Source organism: Carcharodon carcharias, chromosome 28 (genome assembly GCF_017639515.1).
Source record: "Carcharodon carcharias isolate sCarCar2 chromosome 28, sCarCar2.pri, whole genome shotgun sequence".
NCBI lineage: Eukaryota > Metazoa > Chordata > Chondrichthyes > Lamniformes > Lamnidae > Carcharodon > Carcharodon carcharias.
In genome coordinates, this window is record NC_054494.1 from 2676616 (window position 1) to 2699819 (window position 23204).

General features: G+C 56.3%; 1 protein-coding gene across 1 annotated transcript in view; it reads right to left on the reverse strand.

Moving 5' to 3' along the window:
* LOC121270902 (tetraspanin-14-like) overlaps positions 1 to 23204 on the reverse strand; it is a 345453-nt gene that overhangs the window by 123008 nt on the left and 199241 nt on the right. The window contains exon 3 of the mRNA XM_041176484.1: positions 22641 to 22784. Coding sequence (XP_041032418.1) covers positions 22641 to 22784 — 144 coding nt within the window. The remainder of the gene's footprint in view (positions 1 to 22640; positions 22785 to 23204) is intronic.

Here is a 23204-nt window from a genome sequence, read left to right on the forward strand (position 1 = left end):
TGCTCTCTGACCGAGACCCAGAGCTGGAAAAGCTGCTCTCTGACCCTGAGCTGGACAAGCGGCTCTCTGACCCTGAGCTGGACAAGCTGCTCTCTGACTGTAATGCTGAGCTGGATAAGCTGCTTTTTGACTGTAACGCTGAGCGGGACAAACTGCTCCTGACCCTGAGCTGGACAAGCTGCTCTCTGACCGTGAGGATGAGCTGGACAAGCTGCTCTATGACCCTGAGCTGGACAAGCTGCTCTCTGACCCTGAGCTGGACAAGCTGCTCTCTGACTGTAACCCTGAGCTGAACAAGCTGCTCTCTGACTGTAACCCTGAGCTGGACAAGGTGCTCTATGACTGTAACCCTCTGGTGGACAAGCTGCTTTCTGACTGTAACACTGAGCTGGACAAGCTGCTATCTAACTGTGACACTGAGCTGGACAAGCTGCCCTCTGACTGTAACCCTGAGCTTGAAAGGCTGCTCTCTGACTGTAACCCTGAGCTGGACAAGCTGCTCTCTGACTGTAACCCTGAGCTGGACAAGCTGCTCTCTGAGTGTAACCCTGAGCTGGACAAGCTGCTCTCTGACTGTGACCCTGAGCTGGACAAGCTGCTCTCTGACTTTGACCCTGAGCTGGACAAGCTGCTCCCTGACTGTGAGCTGGACAAGCTGCTCTCTGACTGTAATGCTGAGCTGCACAAGATGCTCTCTGACTGTTGACCGGAGCTGGACAAGCTGCTGTCTGACTGTTGAACGGAGCTGGACAAGCTGCTCTCTGACTTTGACCCTGAGCTGGACAAGCTGTTCTCTGACTGTTACCCTGAGCTGGACAAGCTGCTCACTGACCGGAACCCTGAGCTGGACAAGCTGTTCCCTGACTGTGACCCTGAGCTTGAAAGGCTGCTCTCTGACTGTAACCCTGAGCTGGACAAGCTGCTCTCTGACTGTAACCCTGAGCTGGACAAGCTGCTCTCTGAGTGTAACCCTGAGCTGGACAAGCTGCTCTCTGACTGTGACCCTGAGCTGGACAAGCTGCTCTCTGACTTTGACCCTGAGCTGGACAAGCTGCTCCCTGACTGTGAGCTGGACAAGCTGCTCTCTGACTGTAATGCTGAGCTGCACAAGATGCTCTCTGACTGTTGACCGGAGCTGGACAAGCTGCTGTCTGACTGTTGAACGGAGCTGGACAAGCTGCTCTCTGACTTTGACCCTGAGCTGGACAAGCTGTTCTCTGACTGTTACCCTGAGCTGGACAAGCTGCTCACTGACCGGAACCCTGAGCTGGACAAGCTGTTCCCTGACTGTGACCCTGAGCGGGACAAGCTGCTCTCTGACAGTAACGCTGAGCGGGACAATCAGCTCCTGACCCTGAGCTGGAAAAGGTGCTCTCTGACCGTGACCCTGATCTGGACAAGATGCTCTCTGACTGTAACCCTGAGCTGGACAAGCTGCTCTCTGACTGTAACCCTGCGCTGCACAAGCTGCTCTCTGACTGTAACCCTGAGCTGGACAAGCTGCTCTCTGACAGTGACCCGGAGCTGGAAAAGCTGCTCTCTGACTGTGACCCTGAGCTGGACAAACTGCTCCCTGACTGTGAGCTGGACCAGCTGCTCTCTGACTGTAACCCTGAACTGGACAAGCTGCTCTCTGACTGTAACCCTGAGCTGGTCAAGGTGTTCTCTGACACTAACCCTGAGCTGGACTACTGCTCTCTGACTGTAACCCTGAGCTGGACAAGCCGCTCCTTGACTTGCAATTCTGACCTGCACAATCTGCTCCTTGACTGTGACCCTGAGCTGCACAAGCTGCTCTCTGACTGCGACCCTGTGCTGCACAAGCTGCCCTCTGACTGTGACCCTGAGCTGGCCAAGCTGCTCTCTGACTAACCCGGAGCTGGACAAGCTGCTCTCTGACTGTAACCCTGAGCTGGACAAGCTGCCCTCTGACTGTAACCCTGAGCTGGACAAGATGCTATCTGACTGTAACCCTGAGCTGCACAAGCTGCTCTCTGACTGTAACCATGAGCTGGACAAGCTGCTCTCTGACTGTAACCCTGAGCTGCACAAGCTGCCCTCTGACTGTGACCCTGAGCTGGACAAGCTGCTATCTGACTGTGACCCTGAGCTGGACAAGCTGCTCTCTGACTGTAACCCTGAGCTGGACAAGCTGCTCTCTGACTCTGACCCTTAGCGGACAAGCTGCTCCCTGACTTTAACCCTGAGCTGGACAAGCTACTCCCGGACTTTGACCATGATCTGCACAAGCTGCTCTCTGGCTGTGTTCCTGAGCTGGAGAAGCTGCTATCTGACTGTGACCCTGAGCTGGACAAGCTACCCTCTGACTGTAACCCTGAGCTTGACAGGCTGCTCTCTGACTGTAACCCTGAGCTGGAAAAGCTGCTCTCTGACTGTTGAACTGAGCTGGACAAGCTGCTCTCTGACTGTTGAACGGAGCTGGACAAGCTGCTCTCTGACTGTGACGCTGAGCTGGACAAGCTGCTCTCTGACTTTGACCCTGAGCTGGATAAGCTGCTCCCTGACTGTGAGCTGGACAAGGTGCTCTCTGACTGTGACCCAGAGCTGGACAAGCTGCTCTCTGACTGTAACCCTGAGCTGGACAAGCTGCTCTCTGACTGTTGACCGGAGCTCGACAAGCTGCTCTCTGACTGTTGACCGGAGCTGGACAACCTGCTCTCTGACTGTTGACCGGAGATGGACAAGCTGCTCTCTGACTGTGACCCTGAGCTGGACAAGCTGCTCTCTGACTGTGACCCTGAGCTGGACAAGCTGCTCACTGGCTGTTGAACTGAGCTGCACAAGCTGTTCCCTGACTGTGACCCTGAGCGGGACAAGCTGCTCTCTGACAGTAATGCTGAGAGGGACAATCAGCTCCTGACCCTGAGCTGGAAAAGGTGCTCTCTGACCGTGACCCTGATCTGGACAAGATGTTCTCTGACTGTAACCCTGAGCTGGACAAGGTGCTCTCTGACTGTAACCCTGCGCTGCACAAGCTGCTCTCTGACTAACCCTGAGCTGGACAAGCTGCTCTTTGACAGTGACCCGGAGCTGGAAAAGCTGCTCTGTGACTGTGACCCTGAGCTGGACAAGCTGCTCCCTGACTGTAACTCTGAACTGGACAAGCTGCTCTCTGACTGTAAGCCGGACAAGCTGCTCTCTGACCCTGAGCTGGACAAGCTGCTCTCTGACCCTGAGCCTGAGCTGGACAAGCTGCTCTCTGACCCTGAGCTGGACAAGCTGCTCTCTGACCCTGAGCTGGACAAGCTGCTCTCTGACTGTGACCCTGAGCTGGACAAGCTGCTCTCTGACTGTGACCCTGAGCTGGACAAGCTGCTCTCTGACGGTAATCCTGAGCTGGACAAGGTGCTCTCTGACTGTAACCCTCTGGTGGACAAGCTGCTTTCTGACTGTAACCCTGAGCTGGACAAGCTGCTATCTAACCTGACACTGAGCTGGACAAGCTGCCCTCTGACTGTAACCCTGAGCTTGACAGGCTGCTCTCTGACTGTAACCCTGAGCTGGACAAGCTGCTCTCTGACTGTTGAACTGAGCTGGACAAGCTGCTCTCTGACTGTGACCCTGAGCTGGACAATCTGCTCTCTGACTTTGACCCTGAGCTGGACAAGCTGCTCCCTGACTGTGAGCTGGACAAGCTGCTCTCTGACTGTGACCCTGAGCTGGACAAGCTGCTCTCTGACTGTAACCCTGAGCTGGACAAGCTGCTCTCTGACTGTAACCCTGAGCTGGACAAGCTGCTCTCTGACTGTGACGCTGAGCTGGACAAGCTGCTCTCTGACTATGACCCTGAGCTGGACAAGCTTCTCTCTGACTGTGACCCTGAGCTGGACAAGCTGCTCTCTGACTGTAACCCTGAGCTGGACAAGCTGCTCTCTGACTGTAACCCTGCGCTGCACAAGCTTCTCTCTGACTGTTACACTGAGCTGGACAATCTACTCTCTGACTGTAACCCTGAGCAGGACAAGCTGCCGCCTGACTTTAACCATGAGCTGGACAAGCTGCTCTCTGACTGTGACCCTGAGTTGGACAAGCTGCTCTCTGACTGTAACCCTGAGCTGATCAAGCTGCTCTCTGACTGTAACCCTGAGCTGGACAAGCTGCTCTCTGACTGTAACCCTGAACTGGACAAGCTGCTCTCTGACCGAGACCCAGAGCTGGAAAAGCTGCTCTCTGACCCTGAGCTGGACAAGCGGCTCTCTGACCCTGAGCTGGACAAGCTGCTCTCTGACTGTAATGCTGAGCTGGATAAGCTGCTTTTTGACTGTAACGCTGAGCGGGACAAACTGCTCCTGACCCTGAGCTGGACAAGCTGCTCTCTGACCGTGAGGATGAGCTGGACAAGCTGCTCTCTGACCCTGAGCTGGACAAGCTGCTCTCTGACCCTGAGCTGAACAAGCTGCTCTCTGACTGTAACCCTGAGCTGAACAAGCTGCTCTCTGACTGTAACCCTGAGCTGGACAAGGTGCTCTATGACTGTAACCCTCTGGTGGACAAGCTGCTTTCTGACTGTAACCCTGAGCTGGACAAGCTGCTATCTAACTGTGACACTGAGCTGGACAAGCTGCCCTCTGACTGTAACCCTGAGCTTGAAAGGCTGCTCTCTGACTGTAACCCTGAGCTGGACAAGCTGCTCTCTGACTGTAACCCTGAGCTGGACAAGCTGCTCTCTGAGTGTAACCCTGAGCTGGACAAGCTGCTCTCTGACTGTGACCCTGAGCTGGACAAGCTGCTCTCTGACTTTGACCCTGAGCTGGACAAGCTGCTCCCTGACTGTGAGCTGGACAAGCTGCTCTCTGACTGTAATGCTGAGCTGCACAAGATGCTCTCTGACTGTTGACCGGAGCTGGACAAGCTGCTGTCTGACTGTTGAACGGAGCTGGACAAGCTGCTCTCTGACTTTGACCCTGAGCTGGACAAGCTGTTCTCTGACTGTTACCCTGAGCTGGACAAGCTGCTCACTGACCGGAACCCTGAGCTGGACAAGCTGTTCCCTGACTGTGACCCTGAGCGGGACAAGCTGCTCTCTGACAGTAACGCTGAGCGGGACAATCAGCTCCTGACCCTGAGCTGGAAAAGGTGCTCTCTGACCGTGACCCTGATCTGGACAAGATGCTCTCTGACTGTAACCCTGAGCTGGACAAGCTGCTCTCTGACTGTAACCCTGCGCTGCACAAGCTGCTCTCTGACTGTAACCCTGAGCTGGACAAGCTGCTCTCTGACAGTGACCCGGAGCTGGAAAAGCTGCTCTCTGACTGTGACCCTGAGCTGGACAAACTGCTCCCTGACTGTGAGCTGGACCAGCTGCTCTCTGACTGTAACCCTGAACTGGACAAGCTGCTCTCTGACTGTAACCCTGAGCTGGTCAAGGTGTTCTCTGACACTAACCCTGAGCTGGACTACTGCTCTCTGACTGTAACCCTGAGCTGGACAAGCCGCTCCTTGACTTGCAATTCTGACCTGCACAATCTGCTCCTTGACTGTGACCCTGAGCTGCACAAGCTGCTCTCTGACTGCGACCCTGTGCTGCACAAGCTGCCCTCTGACTGTGACCCTGAGCTGGCCAAGCTGCTCTCTGACTAACCCGGAGCTGGACAAGCTGCTCTCTGACTGTAACCCTGAGCTGGACAAGCTGCCCTCTGACTGTAACCCTGAGCTGGACAAGATGCTATCTGACTGTAACCCTGAGCTGCACAAGCTGCTCTCTGACTGTAACCATGAGCTGGACAAGCTGCTCTCTGACTGTAACCCTGAGCTGCACAAGCTGCCCTCTGACTGTGACCCTGAGCTGGACAAGCTGCTATCTGACTGTGACCCTGAGCTGGACAAGCTGCTCTCTGACTGTAACCCTGAGCTGGACAAGCTGCTCTCTGACTCTGACCCTTAGCGGACAAGCTGCTCCCTGACTTTAACCCTGAGCTGGACAAGCTACTCCCGGACCTTGACCATGATCTGCACAAGCTGCTCTCTGGCTGTGTTCCTGAGCTGGAGAAGCTGCTATCTGACTGTGACCCTGAGCTGGACAAGCTGCCCTCTGACTGTAACCCTGAGCTTGACAGGCTGCTCTCTGACTGTAACCCTGAGCTGGAAAAGCTGCTCTCTGACTGTTGAACTGAGCTGGACAAGCTGCTCTCTGACTGTTGAACGGAGCTGGACAAGCTGCTCTCTGACTGTGACGCTGAGCTGGACAAGCTGCTCTCTGACTTTGACCCTGAGCTGGATAAGCTGCTCCCTGACTGTGAGCTGGACAAGGTGCTCTCTGACTGTGACCCTGAGCTGGACAAGCTGCTCTCTGACTGTAACCCTGAGCTGGACAAGCTGCTCTCTGACTGTTGACCGGAGCTCGACAAGCTGCTCTCTGACTGTTGACCGGAGCTGGACAACCTGCTCTCTGACTGTTGACCGGAGATGGACAAGCTGCTCTCTGACTGTGACCCTGAGCTGGACAAGCTGCTCTCTGACTGTGACCCTGAGCTGGACAAGCTGCTCACTGACTGTTGAACTGAGCTGCACAAGCTGTTCCCTGACTGTGACCCTGAGCGTGACAAGCTGCTCTCTGACAGTAACGCTGAGAGGGACAATCAGCTCCTGACCCTGAGCTGGAAAAGCTGCTCTCTGACCGTGACCCTGATCTGGACAAGATGTTCTCTGACTGTAACCCTGAGCTGGACAAGGTGCTCTCTGACTGTAACCCTGCGCTGCACAAGCTGCTCTCTGACTGTAACCCTGAGCTGGACAAGCTGCTCTTTGACAGTGACCCGGAGCTGGAAAAGCTGCTCTGTGACTGTGACCCTGAGCTGGACAAGCTGCTCCCTGACTGTGATCTGGACAAGCTGCTCTCTGACTGTAACTCTGAACTGGACAAGCTGCTCTCTGACTGTAAGCCGGACAAGCTGCTCTCTGACCCTGAGCTGGACAAGCTGCTCTCTGACCCTGAGCCTGAGCTGGACAAGCTGCTCTCTGACCCTGAGCTGGACAAGCTGCTCTCTGACCCTGAGCTGGACAAGCTGCTCTCTGACTGTGACCCTGAGCTGGACAAGCTGCTCTCTGACTGTGACCCTGAGCTGGACAAGCTGCTCTCTGACGGTAATCCTGAGCTGGACAAGGTGCTCTCTGACTGTAACCCTCTGGTGGACAAGCTGCTTTCTGACTGTAACCCTGAGCTGGACAAGCTGCTATCTAACCTGCACTGAGCTGGACAAGCTGCCCTCTGACTGTAACCCTGAGCTTGACAGGCTGCTCTCTGACTGTAACCCTGAGCTGGACAAGCTGCTCTCTGACTGTTGAACTGAGCTGGACAAGCTGCTCTCTGACTGTGACCCTGAGCTGGACAATCTGCTCTCTGACTTTGACCCTGAGCTGGACAAGCTGCTCCCTGACTGTGAGCTGGACAAGCTGCTCTCTGACTGTGACCCTGAGCTGGACAAGCTGCTCTCTGACTGTAACCCTGAGCTGGACAAGCTGCTCTCTGACTGTTGACCGGAGCTGGACAAGCTGCTCTCTGACTGTTGACCGGAGCTGGACAAGCTGCGCTCTGACTGTGACCCTGAGCTGGACAAGCTGCTCTCTGACTGTGACCCTGAGCTGGACAAGCTGCTCACTGACTGGAACCCTGAGCTGGACAAGCTGTTCCCTAAGTGTGACCCTGAGTGGGACAAGCTGCTCTCTGACTGTAACCCTGAGCTGGACGTTCGCTCTCTGACTGTTGACCGGAGCTGGACAAGCTGCTCTCTGACTGTTGACCGGAGCTGGACAAGCTGCTCTCTGACTGTGACCCTGAGCTGGACAAGCTGCTCTCTGACTGTGACCCTGAGCTGGACAAGCTGCTCACTGACTGGAACCCTGAGCTGGACAAGCTGTTCCCTGACTGTGACCATGAGCGGGACAAGCTGCTCTCTGACAGTAACGCTGAGCGGGACAATCAGCTCCTGACCCTGAGCTGGAAAAGCTGCTCTCTGACCGTGACCCTGATCTGGACAAGATGCTCTCTGACAGTAACCCTGAGCTGGACAAGCTGCTCTCTGACTGTAACCCTGCGCTGGACAAGCTGCTCTCTGACAGTGACCCGGAGCTGGAAAAGCTGCTCTCTGACTGTGACCCTGATCTGGAGAAGCTGCTCTCTGACTGTGACCCTGAGCTGGACAAGCTGCTCTCTGACTGTAACCCTGAGCTGGAAAAGCTGATCTCTGACTGTACCCCTGAGCTGGACAAGCTGCTCTCTGTCTGTAACCCTGAGCTGGACAAGCTGCCGTCTGACAGTGTCCCTGAGCTGGACAAGCTGCCCTCTGACTGTGTCACTGAGTTGGACAAGCTGCTCCCAGACTGTAAGCCTGAGCTGGACAAGCTGCTCTCTGACTGTAACCCTGAGCTGGACAAGCGGCTCTCTGACTGTAACCCTGCGCTGCAAAAGCTGCTCTCTGACTGTAACCCTGCGCTGCACAAGCTGCTCTCCTACTGTAACCCTGAGCTGGACAAGCTGCTCTCTGACCGAGACCCTGAGCTGGAAAAGCTGATCTCTGACTGAGACCCTGAGCTGGAAAAGCTGCTCTCTGACCGAGACCCTGAGCTGGAAAAGCTGCTTTCTGACTGTAGCCCTGAGCTGGACAAGCCGCTCTCTGACTTCAACCCTGAGCAGGACAAGCTGCCCTCTGATGTGACCCTGAGCTGGACAAGCTGCTCTCTGACTTGACCCTGAGCTGGACAATCTGCACTCTGACTGTAACACTGAGCTGGACAAGCTGCCCTCTTACTGTGACGCTGAGGTGGACAAGCTGCTCTCTGACTGTGTCCCTGAGCAGGACAAGCTGCTCTCTGACTGTTACCCTGAGCTGGACAAGCTGCGCTCTGACTGTAACCCTGTGCTTGATAAGCTGCTCTCTGACTTCAACCCTGAGCAGGACAAGCTGCCCTCTGATGTGACCCTGAGCTGGACAAGCTGCTCTCTGTGTTTGACCCTGAGCTGGACAAGCTGCTCTCTGACTGTGACCCTGAGCTGGACAAGCTGTTCTCTGACTGTGACCCTGAGCTGGACAAGCTGCTCTCTGATTGTAACCCTGAGCCGGACAAGATGCTCTTTGACTGTAACGCTGAGCTGAACAAGCTGCAATCTGACTGTGACCCTGAGCTGGACAAGCTGCTCTCTGACTTTGACCCTGAGCTGGATAAGCTGCTCTCTGACTGTGACCCTGAGCTGGACAAGTTGCTCTCTGACTGTGACCCTGAGCTGGACGAGCTGCTCTCTGACTGTGACCCTGAGCTGTCAAGCTGCTCTCTGACTGTGGCCCTGAGCTGGACAAGCTGCTCCCTGACACCGAGCTGGAAAAGCTGCTCTCTGACTGTAAAGCTGAGCTGGACAAGCAGCTCTCTACTGTAACCCTGAGCTGGACAAGCTGCTGTCTGACTGTGACCCTGAGCTGGACAAGCTGCTCTCTGACTGTAACCCTGAGCTGGACAAGCGGCTCTCTGTCTGTAAACCTGCGCTGCACAAGCTGCTCCCTGACAGTGACCCTGAGCTGGACAAGCTGATCTCTGACTGTATCCCTGAGCTGGTCAATCTGCTCTCGTAATGTAACAATGAGCTGGACAATCTGCTCTCTGACTGTGACCCTGAGCTGGATAAGCTGCGCTCTGACTGTGACCCTGAGAAAGACAAGCTGCTCTCTGACTCTGAGCCGGACAAGCTGCTCTCTGTCTGTGACCCTGAGCAGGACAAGCTGCTCTCTGACTGTGACCCTGAGCTGGAGAAGCTGCTCCCTGACTCAAATCCTGAGCTGGACAAGCTGCTCTCTGACTGTAAACCTGAGCTAGACAAGATGCTCTCTGACTGTTGACCTGAGCTGGAAATGCTGCTCTCTGACTGTGACCCTGAGCTGGACAAGCTGCTCTCTGACTTTGACCATGAGCTGGACAAGCTGCTCTCTGACAGTAACGCTGAGCGGGACAAGCGGCTCTCTGACTGTTGACCATGAGCTGGACAAGCTGCTCTCTGACTGTGACCCTGAGCTGGACAAGCTGCTCTCTGACTGTGACCCTGAGCGGGACAAGCTGCTCTCTGACAGTAACGCTGAGCGGGACAATCAGCTCCGGACCCTGAGCTGGAAAAGCTGCTCTCTGACTGTGACCCTGATCTGGACAAGCTGCTCTCTGACTGTAACCCTGAGCAGGACAAGCTGCTCTCTGACTGTAACCCTGAGCTGGTCAAGCTGCTCTCGGTCTGTAACTCTGAGCTGGTCAAGGTGCTCTCGGTCTGTAACTCTGAGCAGGACAAGCTGCCCTCTTACTGTGACCCTGAGGTGGATAAGCTGCTCTCTGACTGTGACCCTGAGCTGGACAAGCTGCTCTCTGACGGTGACCTTGAGCTGGACAAGCTGCTCTCCGACTGTAACCCTGAGCTGGACAAGCTGCTCTCCGACTGTAACCCTGAGCTGAACAAGCTGCTCCTTGACTGTGACCCTGAGATGCACAAGCTGCTGCTTGACGGTGACACTGAGCTGCACAAGTTGCCCTCTGTCTGTGACCCTGAGCTGCACAAGCTGCCCTCTGTCTGTGACCCTGAGCTGCACAAGCTGCCCTCTGACTGTGACACTGAGATGGACAAGATGCTATCTGTCTGTGACCCTGAGCTGCACAAACTGCTCTCTGACTGTGACCCTGAGCTGTAGAAGCTGCTCTCTGACTGTGACCATGAGCTGGACAAGCTGCTCTCTGACTGTGACCCTGAGCTGGACAAGCTGCTCTCTGACTGTGACCCTGAGCTGGACAAGCTGCTCTCGGACTGTAACCCTGAGCTGGACAAGCTGCTCTCTGACTGTGACCCTGAGCTGCACAAGCAGCTCTCTGACTGTATCACTGAGCTGGACAAGCTGCTCCCTGACATTAACCCTGAGCTGGGCAAGCTACTCTCGGACTGTGACCCTGAGCTGGACAAGCTGCTCTCTGACAGTGACCCGGAGCTGGAAAAGCTGCTCTCTGACTTTGACCCTGAGCTGGACAAGCTGCTCCCGGACTGTGAGCTGGACAAGCTGCTCTCTGACTGTAACCCTGATCTGGACCAGCTGCTCTCTGACTGTAACCCTGAGCTGGGCAAGGTGTTCCCTGACACTAACCCTGAGCTGGACAACTGCTCTCTGACTGTAGCCCTGAGCTGGAAAAGCTGCTCCTTGACTTGTAACTTTGAGCTGCACAATCTGCTCCTTGACTGTGACCCTGAGCTGCACAAGCTGCTCTCTGACTGCGACCCTGAGCTGCACAAGCTGCCCTCTGACTGTGACCCTGAGCTGGCCAAGCTGCTCTCTGACTGTAAGCCTGAGCTGGACAAGCTGCTCTCTGACTGTAACCCTGAGCAGGACAAGCTGCTATCTGACTGTAACCCTGAGCTGCACAAGCTGCTCTCCGACTGTAACCCTGAGCTGGACAAGCTGCTCTCTGACTGTAACCCTGAGCTGGACAAGCTGCTCTCTGACTGTGACCCTGAGCTGCACAAGCAGCTCTCTGACTGTATCACTGAGCTGGACAAGCTGCTCCCTGACATTAACCCTGAGCTGGGCAAGCTACTCTCGGACTGTGACCCTGAGCTGGACAAGCTGCTCTCTGACAGTGACCCGGAGCTGGAAAAGCTGCTCTCTGACTTTGACCCTGAGCTGGACAAGCTGCTCCCGGACTGTGAGCTGGACAAGCTGCTCTCTGACTGTAACCCTGATCTGGACCAGCTGCTCTCTGACTGTAACCCTGAGCTGGGCAAGGTGTTCCCTGACACTAACCCTGAGCTGGACAACTGCTCTCTGACTGTAGCCCTGAGCTGGAAAAGCTGCTCCTTGACTTGTAACTATGAGCTGCACAATCTGCTCCTTGACTGTGACCCTGAGCTGCACAAGCTGCTCTCTGACTGCGACCCTGAGCTGCACAAGCTGCCCTCTGACTGTGACCCTGAGCTGGCCAAGCTGCTCTCTGACTGTAAGCCTGAGCTGGACAAGCTGCTCTCTGACTGTAACCCTGAGCAGGACAAGCTGCTATCTGACTGTAACCCTGAGCTGCACAAGCTGCTCTCCGACTGTAACCCTGAGCTGGACAAGCTGCTCTCTGACTGTAACCCTGAGCTGCACAAACTGCCCTCTGACTGTGTTCCTGAGCTGGACAAGCTGCTGTCTGACTGTGACCCTGAGCTAGACAAGCTGCTGTTTGACTGTGACCCTGAGCTGCACAAGGAGCTCCCTGACTCTGAGCTGGACAAGCTGCTCTCTGCCTGTAACCCTGAGCTGGACAAGCCGCTCTCTGACTGTAACCCTGAGCTGGACAAGCTGCTGTCTGACTGTAACCCTGAGCTGGAAAAGCTGCTCCTTGACTGTGACCCTGAGCTGCACAAGCTGCCCTCTGACTGTGACCCTGAGTTGCAAAAGCTGCCCTCTGACTGTGACCTTGAGCTGGACAAGCTGCTATCTGACTGTGACCCTGAGCTGGACAAGCTGCTCTCTTACTGTGACCCTGAGCTGGTCAAGCTGCTCTCGCTCTGTAACTCTGAGCTGGTCAAGCTGCTCTCGGTCTGTAACTCTGAGCAGGACAAGCTGCCCTCTTACTGTGACCCTGAGGTGGATAAGCTGCTCTCTGACTGTGACCCTGAGCTGGACAAGCTGCTCTCTGACGGTGACCTTGAGCTGGACAAGCTGCTCTCCGACTGTAACCCTGAGCTGGACAAGCTGCTCTCTGACTGTAACCCTGAGCTGGACAAGCTGCTCCTTGACTGTGACCCTGAGATGCGCAAGCTGCTGCTTGACGGTGACACTGAGCTGCACAAGTTTCCCTCTGTCTGTGACCCTGAGCTGCACAAGCTGCCCTCTGTCTGTGACCCTGAGCTGCACAATCTGCCCTCTGTCTGTGACCCTGAGCTGCACAAGCTGCCCTCTGACTGTGACACTGAGATGGACAAGATGCTATCTGTCTGTGACCCTGAGCTGCACAAGCTGCTCTCTGACTGTGACCCTGAGCTGCAGAAGCTGCTCTCTGACTGTGACCCTGAGCTGGACAAGCTGCTCTCTGACTGTAACCCTGAGCTGGACAAGCTGCTCTCTGACTGTAACCCTGAGCTGGACAAGCTGCTCTCTGACAGTGACCCGGAGCTGGAAAAGCTGCTCTCTGACTTTGACCCTGAGCTGGACAAGCTGCTCCCTGACTGTGAGCTGGACAAGCTGCTCTCTGACTGTAACCCTGATCTGGACCAGCTGCTCTCTGACTGTAACCCTGAGCTGGGCAAGGTGTTCATGACACTAACCCTGAGCTGGACAACTGCTCTCTGACTGTAACCCTGAGCTGGAAAAGCTGCTCCTTGACTTGTAACTTTGAGCTGCACAATCTGCTCCTTGACTGTGACCCTGAACTGCACAAGCTGCTCTCTGACTGCGACCCTGAGCTGGACAAGCTGCCCTCTGACTGTGACCCTGAGCTGGCCAAGCTGCTCTCTGACTGTAACCCTGAGCTGGACAAGCTGCTCTCTGACTGTAACCCTGAGCAGGACAAGCTGCTATCTGACTGTAACCCTGAGCTGCACAAGCAGCTCTCCGACTGTAACCCTGAGCTGGACAAGCTGCTCTCTGACTGTAACCCTGAGCTGCACAAGCTGTCCTCTGACTGTGACCCTGAGCTGGACAAGCTGCTATCCGACTGTGACCCTGAGCTGGACAAGCTGCTCTCTGACTGTCACCCTGAGCTGGACAAGCTGCTCTCTGACTCTGACCCTTAGCGGACAAGCTGCTCCCTGACTTTAACCCTGAGCTGGACAAGCTGCTCCCTGACTTTGACCATGAGCTGCACAAGCTGCTCTCTGGCTGTGTTCCTGAGCTGGACAAACTGCTGTCTGACTGTGACCTGAGCTGGACAAGCTGCTCCCTGACTGTAACCCTGAGCGGGACAAGCTGCTCCTGACCCTGAGCTGGATTAGCTGCTCTCTGACTGAGATTCTGAGCTGGACAAGCTGCTCTCTGAATGTAATCCTGAGCTGGACAAGCTGCTCTTTGACTGTAACCCTGAGCTGGACAAGCTGCACTCTGACTGTGACCCTGAGCTGGACAAGCTGCTCTTTGACTATAACCCTGATCTGGACAAGCTGCTCTCTGACTGTGACCCTGAGCTGGACAAGCTGCTCTCTGACTGTCACCCTGAGCTGGACAAGCTGCTCTCTGACTCTGACCCTTAGTGGACAAGCTGCTCCCTGACTTTAACCCTGAGCTGGACAAGCTGCTCCCTGACTTTGACCATGAGCTGCACATGCTGCTCTCTGGCTGTGTTCCTGAGCTGGACAAACTGCTGTCTGACTGTGACCTGAGCTGGACAAGCTGCTCCCTGACTGTAACCCTGAGCGGGACAAGCTGCTCCTGACCCTGAGCTGGATTAGCTGCTCTCTGACTGAGATTCTGAGCTGGACAAGCTGCTCTCTGAATGTAATCCTGAGCTGGACAAGCTGCTCTATGACTGTAACCCTGAGCTGGACAAGCTGCACTCTGACTGTGACCCTGAGCTGGACAAGCTGCTCTCTGACTATAACCCTGATCTGGACAAGCTGCTCTCTGACTGGGTAACCCTGAGCTGGACAAGCTGCTCTCTGACTGGGTAACCCTGAGCTGGACAAGCTGCCCTCTGACTGTGACCCTGAGCCGGACAAGCTGCTCTCTGACTGTGACCCTGAGCAGGACAAGCTGCTCCTTGACTGTGACCCTGATCTGAACAAGCTGCTCCTGACCCTGAGCTGGACAAGCTGCCCTCTGATTGTCTCCCTGAGCTGGACAAGCTGCTCTCTGACTGTAACCCTGAGCTGGACAAGCTGCTCTCTGACTGCGACTCTGAGCTGGACAAGCTGCTCTCTGACTGTGATCGTGAGCTGGACAAGCTGCTCTCTGACTGTGACCCTGAGCTGGACAAGCTGCTCTCTGACTGTGATCCTGAGCTGGACAAGCTGCTCCCTGACTGTGACCCTGAGCTGGACAAGCTGCTCCCTGACTGTGACCCTGAGCTGGACAAGCTGCTCTCTGACTGTAAACCTGAGCTGGACAAGCTGCTCTCTGACTGTAACCCTGAGCTGGACAAGCTGCTCTCTGACTGTGACCCTGAGCTGGACAAGCTGCTCTCTGACTGTGACCCTGAGCTGGACAAGCTGCTCCCTGACTCTGAGCTGGACAAGCTGCTCTCTGACTGTAACCATGAGCTGGACAAGCTGCTCATTGACTGTAACCCTGCGCTGCACAAGCTGCTCCTTGACTGTGACCCTGAGCTGCACAACATGCTCCTTGACTGTGACCCTGAGCTGCACAAGCTGCCCTCTGACTGTGACCCTGAGCTGGACAAGCTATCTGACTGTGACCCTGAGTTGGATAAGCTGCTATCTGACTGTGACCATCAGCTAGACAAGCTGCTCTCTGACTGTGACCATGAGCTGGACAAGCTGCTCTCTGAATGCTACCCTGAGCTGGACAAGCTGCTCTCTGACTGTGACCCTGAGCTGGACAAGCTGCTCTCTGAGTTTGACCCTGAGCTGGACAAGCTGCTCTCTGAGTTTGACCCTGAGCTGGACAAGCTGCTCTCTGACTGTGACCCTGAGCTGGACAAGCTGCTCTCTGACTGTAACCCTGAGCTGTACAAGCTGCTCTCTGACTGTGACCCTGAGCTGGACAAGCTGCTCTCTGACTGTAACCCTGAGCTGTACAAGCTGCTCTCTGTCTGTGACCCTGAGCTGTACAAGCTGCTCTCTGGCTGTAACCCTGAGCTGCACAAGCTGCTCTCTGACCCTGAGCTAGACATGCTGCTCTCTGACCTGTGACCCGCCTCTCCCCAGCTGACCGACTAAACTAGAATCAGGGCTTCGCTCCTCACCTCTCACTTCCTCCATCCCAACCTCCTGCCAACCATTCACTCAAACACTGTTTGGGGCTGCAAAGATTGTAGCTTTTAATCCCTAATTTTCCTAGAATCTTCAAACTGATACCTCAAGCTGGTGCTCCTGGAGTGCAACATTCCCATGAACCCCTCTCCACATTCACTGTTTCCAACAATGAGGGAGATCCACATTCAGAAGCTTCCTGACTATTCTAGTTTCGCAACCTCTCAATAATGGAAGAATCTCCAGTTGAGGTTAACAGGTAAATAGGGTCAAAGAATACAAATCCCTCCAGCCCATTGGTCTGAGTTAGGGAGTCACGTGGAGATGTCAGTGAGGGAGACACGTGATGTCAGTGAGGGAGTCACGTGGAGATGTCAGTGAGGGAGACACGTGGAGATGTCAGTGAGGGAGACACGTGGAGATGTCAGTGAGGGAGACACGTGGAGATGTCAGTGAGGGAGACACGTGGAGATGTCAGTGAGGGAGTCACGTGGAGATGTCAGTGAGGGAGACACGTGGAGATGTCAGTGAGGGAGACACGTGGAGATGTCAGTGAGGGAGACACGTGGAGATGTCAGTGAGGGAGTCAGGTGGAGATGTCAGTGGTCAGGCCGGATCCTTTAATCTCGCTCCAGCGAGTTGGGATCTTGTGATTATTTGAATATTTGCGAAGATGATCCACAAAAACAACAAAACAAAACACACCAAGTTCCAAACTCCCGGTTGGTTACCCATCCCCCCACAACATGACCACCACGGGGAGACCCGCCCCTCCCCGGGGGCACGGGGAGACCCGCCCCTCCCCGGGGGCACGGGGGTACATGAGAAAGCTCACTCAGCACTAGAAGAACCTGCCCTTAGGGAGTCCTGCATGTCACCTGCAGCGTGTGCTATCTGAGGACATTGCCAAGGTGTTGATCCTCCAACAGCCAATGCAGATGTTCTGGAGGCAAATAACCTTTGTATAGCGATTCCCACAGATATTGATCGAACGAGGAAATGCTCCCCGTTTAGTGATATTGAGGAAATGAGCAATGGGCAGGAGAATTCACTTAACTAATAAATCCTCACGACATTAATGTTTCCCTCCGACGGTGCGGCACTCCCTCAGTACTGACCCTCTGACAGTGCGGCACTCCCTCAGCACTGACCCTCTGACAGCGCGGCACTCCCTCAGTGCTGACCCTCTGACAGTGCAGCACTCCCTCAGCACTGACCCTCCGACAGTGTGGCGCTCCCTCAGTACTGACCCTCCGACAGTGCAGCACTCCCTCAGCACTGACCCTCCGACAGCGCGGCACTCCCTCAGTACTGACCCTCCGACAGCGCGGCACTCCCTCAGCACTGACCCTCTGACAGTGTGGCGCTCCCTCAGTACTGACCCTTCCACAGTGCGGCACTCCCTCAGTGCTGACCCTCTGACAGTGCGGCACTCCCTCAGTACTGACCCTCTGACAGTGCGGCACTCCCTCAGTACTGACCCTCTGACAGTGCGGCACTCCCTCAGTACTGACCCTCCGACAGTGCGGCTCTCCCTCAGCACTGACCCTGCGACAGTGAAGCACTCCCTCAGTACTGACTCTCTGACAGTGCAGCACTCCCTCAGTACTGACCCTCTGACAGTGCGGTGCTCCCTCAGTACTGACCCTCCCACAGTGCGGCGCTCCCTCAGCACTGACCCTCCGACAGTGCAGCACTCCCTCAATACTGACTCTCTGACAGTGCAGCACTCCCTTAGTACTGACCCTCTGACAGTGCGGTGCTCCCTCAGTACTGACCCTCCCACAGTGCGGCGCTCCCTCAGTGCTGACCCTCCCACAGTGCGGCGCTCCCTCAGTGCTGACCCTCCGACAGTGCGGCACTCCCTCAGCGCTGACCCTCCCACAGTGCGGCGCTCCCTCAGCACTGACCCTCCGACAGTGCGGCGCTCCCTCAGTGCTGACCCTCCGACAGTGCGGCACTCCCTCAGCACTGACCCTCCGACAGTGCGGCACTCCCTCAGTACTGACCCTCCGACAGTGCGGCGCTCCCTCAGCACTGACCCTGCGACAGTGCAGCACTCCCTCAGTACTGACTCCCTGACAGTGCAGCACTCCCTCAGTACTGACCCTCTGACAGTGCGGCACTCCCTCAGTACTGACCCTCTGACAGTGCAGCACTCCCTCAGTACTGACCCTCTGACAGTGCTGCGCTCCCTCAGTACTGACCCTCCCACAGTGCGGCTCTCCCTCAGCACTGACCCTCTGACAGTACGGCTCTCCCTCAGCACTGACCCTCTGACAGTGCGGCTCTCCCTCAGCACTGACCCTCTGACAGTGCGGCTCTCCCTCAGTACTGACCCTCTGACAGTGCGGCTCTCCCTCAGTACTGACCCTCTGACAGTGCGGCGCTCCCTCAGCACTGACCGTCCGACAGTGCGGCACTCCCTCAGCACTGACCCTCCGACAGTGCGGCACTCCCTCAGCACTGACCCTTCGACAGTGCGGCGCTCCCTCAGCGCTGACCCTCCGACAGTGCGGCGCTCCCTCAGTGCTGACCCTCCGACAGTGCGGCGCTCCCTCAGTACTGACCCTCCGACAGTGCGGCACTCCCTCAGCACTGACCCTCCCACAGTGCGGCACTCCCTCATTACTGACCCTCCGACAGTGCGGCACTCCCTCAGTACTGACCCTCTGACAGTGGAGCACTCACTCAGTACTGACCCTCCGACAGTGCGGCACTCCCTCAGTACTGACCCTCCGACAGTGCGGCACTCCCTCAGCACTGACCCTCCCACAGTGCGGCTCTCCCTCAGTGCTGTGCGGCACTATCACTGTGTTAAATGTGATGGATTCAGAACAGATGTAGCAGCTGAAAATAGGGTATAGCTAAAGCACTGTGGGCCATCAGCAGCAGCCGAATTTTATTCAACCACAATCTGTAACCTCATGGCCTGTCATGTCCCCCAGTCTACCATTAGCACCAAGCTGAGGGATCAATCTGAATTCAATATGGAGTGCAGCAGATAATGCCAGGAGCAGCACCAGGCATACCTAAACAGGAGACCTCATCCTGAACAGCAGAAGCAACATGCAATAGACAAAATAGTGATCTCAGAACCAATGGCTCAGATCAAAGCTTTGCCACATCCAATCGTGAATGGTGGTGGACAATTCAAGAACTCACCAGAAGAGGTAACTGCACAAGTATCCTGATTTGTAATGATGGCTGAGCCCAGCATGTTAGTGCAAATGACAAGGCTGAATGGTTTGCAACCATCTTCAGACAGAAGTGCAGAGAGTATGATCCCTCTTTTCTTCATCTGGAAGTTCCCATCATCACAGATGTCAGTCTTCAGCCAACTCGATTCACTCCATGTGACACCAGGAAATGGCAGTGTGTATCATCTCAAGATGCAGTTCAGCAACACAATAAGCCAAGGCTTATTGGACAACATCTTCCAAAGGAGGGCACTTTCTCAAAGGACAAGGACAGTCCATGCATGGGAACACTACCATCTCCATGTTTCCCTCCAAGTCACTCACCATCCTGACTTGGAAATATATCACCGTTCATTCACTGTCGCTGGGTCAAAATCCTGGAACTCCCTCCCTAACAGCACGGTGGGTGTACCTACACCACATGGACTGCAGCAGCTCAAGAAGGCAGCTCACCCCCACCTTCTCAAGGGGGCAATTAAGAATGGGCAATTCAGCAATGGTAATTCATTCAACGTCAAGGGGGGCGGTGGTTAGATTCTCTCTTGCTGGAGATGGTTATTGCCAGGCACTTGTGTCGTGTGAATTTTTTACTCATCAACTGAATGAATCAAATTGGTTGAAAACTGGTATGTGTGATGTTGAGGACCTCAGGAGGAGGCAAAAATGGGTCATCCACTCTACGCTTCTGACTGAAGGTGGTTGTAGATGTTTCAGCCTTGTCTTTGGCTTTAGCATGCTGGGCATCCCCATCCAGGATGCGATATTTGTGCAGCCTCTTCCTCCAGTTGTTTGTTTAATTCTCCGCCACCATTCACAACAGCAATAACTTTTATCTAATCTGTTTGTTGTGGGATCCCTTAGTTCCCTCTGCACTCCCAGTCTTTCTAAATCCCACCCTCAGTCCTCCTTGCCAGCTACTGCCTCCAGAGCTAACAATCAAACTCTGTCAAGTCCGGTATTACTCTTCTGTAATCTCTATGCCAGGGTAACACTCCCAGAACTTCAGCACTTCTGACCATGGGACAGACTGGGACCAGTGGGAGTGGGGAAGGACAAGCAGAGTGGAAATGTTAAATTAACGAGGGTGCAACAGAAATAATTTGAATTAAACAGAGTGCATGGACAACAGAAAGAGAGAGCGAATGAGCGCAGGAGAGCGGGTGAGCGCAGGAGAGCGGGCGAGCGCAGGAGAGCGGGCGAGCGCAGGAGAGAGAGCGAGCGCAGGAGAGCGGGCGAGCGCAGGAGGGTGAGCGCAGGAGAGAGAGCGAGCACAGGAGGGTGGGCGTGCGCAGGAGGGCGGGCGTGCGCAGGAGGGCGGGCGAGCGCAGGAGGGCGAGTGCAGGAGAGCGAGCGAGCGCAGGAGAGCGAGCGAGCGCAGGAGAGCGAGCGCAGGAGAGCGAGCGAGCGCAGGAGAGCGAGCGCAGGAGAGCGAGCGCAGGAGAGCGAGCGCAGGAGAGCGAGCGCAGGAGAGCGAGCGCAGGAGAGTGACGAGTGCAGGAGAGTGACGAGCGCTGGAGAGCGAGCGAGCGCAGGTGAGCGTGCGAGCGCAGGAGAGTGACGGGCGCAGGAGAGCGAGCGCAGGAGAGCGAGCGAGCGCAGGAAAGCGAGCGAGCGCAGGAGAGTGACGAGTGCAGGAGAGCGAGCGAGCGCAGGAGAGCGAGCGCAGGAGAGCGAGCGCAGGAGAGTGATGAGCGCAGGAGAGCGAGCGCAGGAGAGCGAGCGCAGGAGAGCGAGCGAGCGCAGGAAAGCGAGCGAGCGCAGGAGAGTGACGAGTGCAGGAGAGCGAGCGAGCGCAGGAGAGCGAGCGCAGGAGAGCGAGCGCAGGAGAGCGAGCGCAGGAGAGTGATGAGCGCAGGACAGTGACGAGTGCAGGAGAGTGACGAGCACAGGAGAGCGAGCGAGCACAGGTGATTGAGTGAGCGCAGGTGATTGAGCGAGCGCAGGAGAGTGATGAGCGCAGGAGAGTGATAAGCGCAGGAGAGCGAGCGCAGGAGAGCGAGCACAGGAGAGCGAGCACAGGAGAGCGAGCGCAGGAGAGCGAGCGCAGGAGAGCGAGCGCAGGAGAGTGAGCGAGCGCAGGAGAGTGAGCGAGCGCAGGAGAGTGAGCGAGCGCAGGAGATTGAGCGAGCGCAGGAGAGCGAGCGCAGGAGAGCGAGCGCAGGAGAGTGATGAGCGCAGGAGAGCGAGCGCAGGAGAGCGAGCGAGCGCAGGAAAGCGAGCGAGCGCAGAAAAGCGAGCGAGCGCAGAAAAGCGAGCGAGCGCAGGAGAGTGACGAGTGCAGGAGAGCGAGCGAGCGCAGGAGAGCGAGCGCAGGAGAGCGAGCGCAGGAGAGTGATGAGGGCAGGACAGTGACGAGTGCAGGAGAGTGACGAGCACAGGAGAGCGAGCGAGCACAGGTGATTGAGCGAGCGCAGGTGATTGAGCGAGCGCAGGAGAGTGATGAGCGCAGGAGAGTGATGAGCGCAGGAGAGCGAGCGCAGGAGAGCAAGCGAGCGCAGGAGAGCGAGCGCAGGAGAGCGAGCGCAGCAGAGCGAGCGCAGCAGAGCGAGCGCAGGAGAGCGAGCGAGCGCAGGAGAGCGAGCGAGCGCAGGAGAGTGAGCGAGCGCAGGAGAGTGAGCGAGCGCAGGAGAGTGAGCGAGCGCAGGAGAGCGAGCGCAGGAGAGTGACGAGCGCAGGAGAGTGACGAGCGCAGGAGAGTGACGAGTGCAGGAGAGTGACGAGTGCAGGAGAGTGACGAGCACAGGAGAGCGAGCGAGCACAGGTGATTGAGCGAGCGCAGGTGATTGAGCGAGCGCAGGAGAGTGATGAGCGCAGGAGAGTGATGAGCGCAGGAGAGCGAGCGCAGGAGAGCGAGCGAGCGCAGGAGAGCGAGCGCAGGAGAGCGAGCGAGCGCAGGAGAGCGAGCGAGCGCAGGAGATTGAGCGAGCGCAGGAGATTGAGCGAGCGCAGGAGAGCGAGCGCAGGAGAGTGACGAGCGCAGGAGAGTGACGAGCGCAGGAGAGTGACGAGTGCAGGAGAGTGATGAGCGCAGGAGAGCGAGCGCAGGAGAGCGAGCGAGCGCAGGAGAGCGAGCGCAGGAGAGCGAGCGAGCGCAGGAGAGCGAGCGAGCGCAGGAGATTGAGCGAGCGCAGGAGATTGAGCGAGCGCAGGAGAGCGAGCGCAGGAGAGTGACGAGCGCAGGAGAGTGACGAGCGCAGGAGAGTGACGAGTGCAGGAGAGTGACGAGTGCAGGAGAGTGACGAGCGCTGGAGAGCGAGCGAGCGCAGGAGAGCGAGCGCAGGAGAGCGAGTGAGCGCAGGTGAGCATGCGAGCGCAGGAGAGTGACGAGCGCAGGTGATTGAGCGAGCGCAGGAGAGCGAGCGCAGGAGAGTGATGAGCGCAGGAGAGCGAGCGCATGAGAGCGAGCGAGCGCAGGAGAGCGAGCGAGCGCAGGAGAGCGAGCGAGCGCAGGAGAGGGGACGAGAAGTAGACCCATCGCAGGACGGCAGCTGGTTCTAGTTTGTGTGATAAATCCAAGAGATACGGGCATATTTTTAAAACCAGTAGATACAGAGACTCACAAATTTCAGGAGGCAGATATTCTCTCGTAGGGCTCCAATACAGCCGGTGAGACCCAAATAGAAGGTCAGTAAACCAACCACTAGGACTAGCCAGACTGGATCGAATCCTTGTATCTGAGTGATGGACTGAATATTCAACATTCCCTGTGCATACAGAAACAAGAAACCACGTTATCATAAAACTGAACTCACATCACCAGCTAAACTGTCCACGGTTCACATCGTTTCTCAACATGTAGTTTTTGCCTATGCTTCAGCCCACTTAAAGATGCTGGCAGCTGCCCCCACCCCACTTCCCCTCTCCCCCACCCCCCCACTTCACCCCCCCACTTCCCCTCTACCCCACCCCCCCACTTCACCTCTACCCCACCCCCCCACTTCCCCTCTCCCCCACCCCCCCACTTCACCTCCCCACTTCACCCCCTCGCTTCCCCTCTACCCCACCCCCCCACTTCACCCCCTCACTTCCCCTCTCCCCCACCCCCCCACTTCACCCCCCCACTTCACCCCCCCACTTCCCCTCTCCCCCACCCCCCCACTTCACCCCCACACTTCACCCCCCCA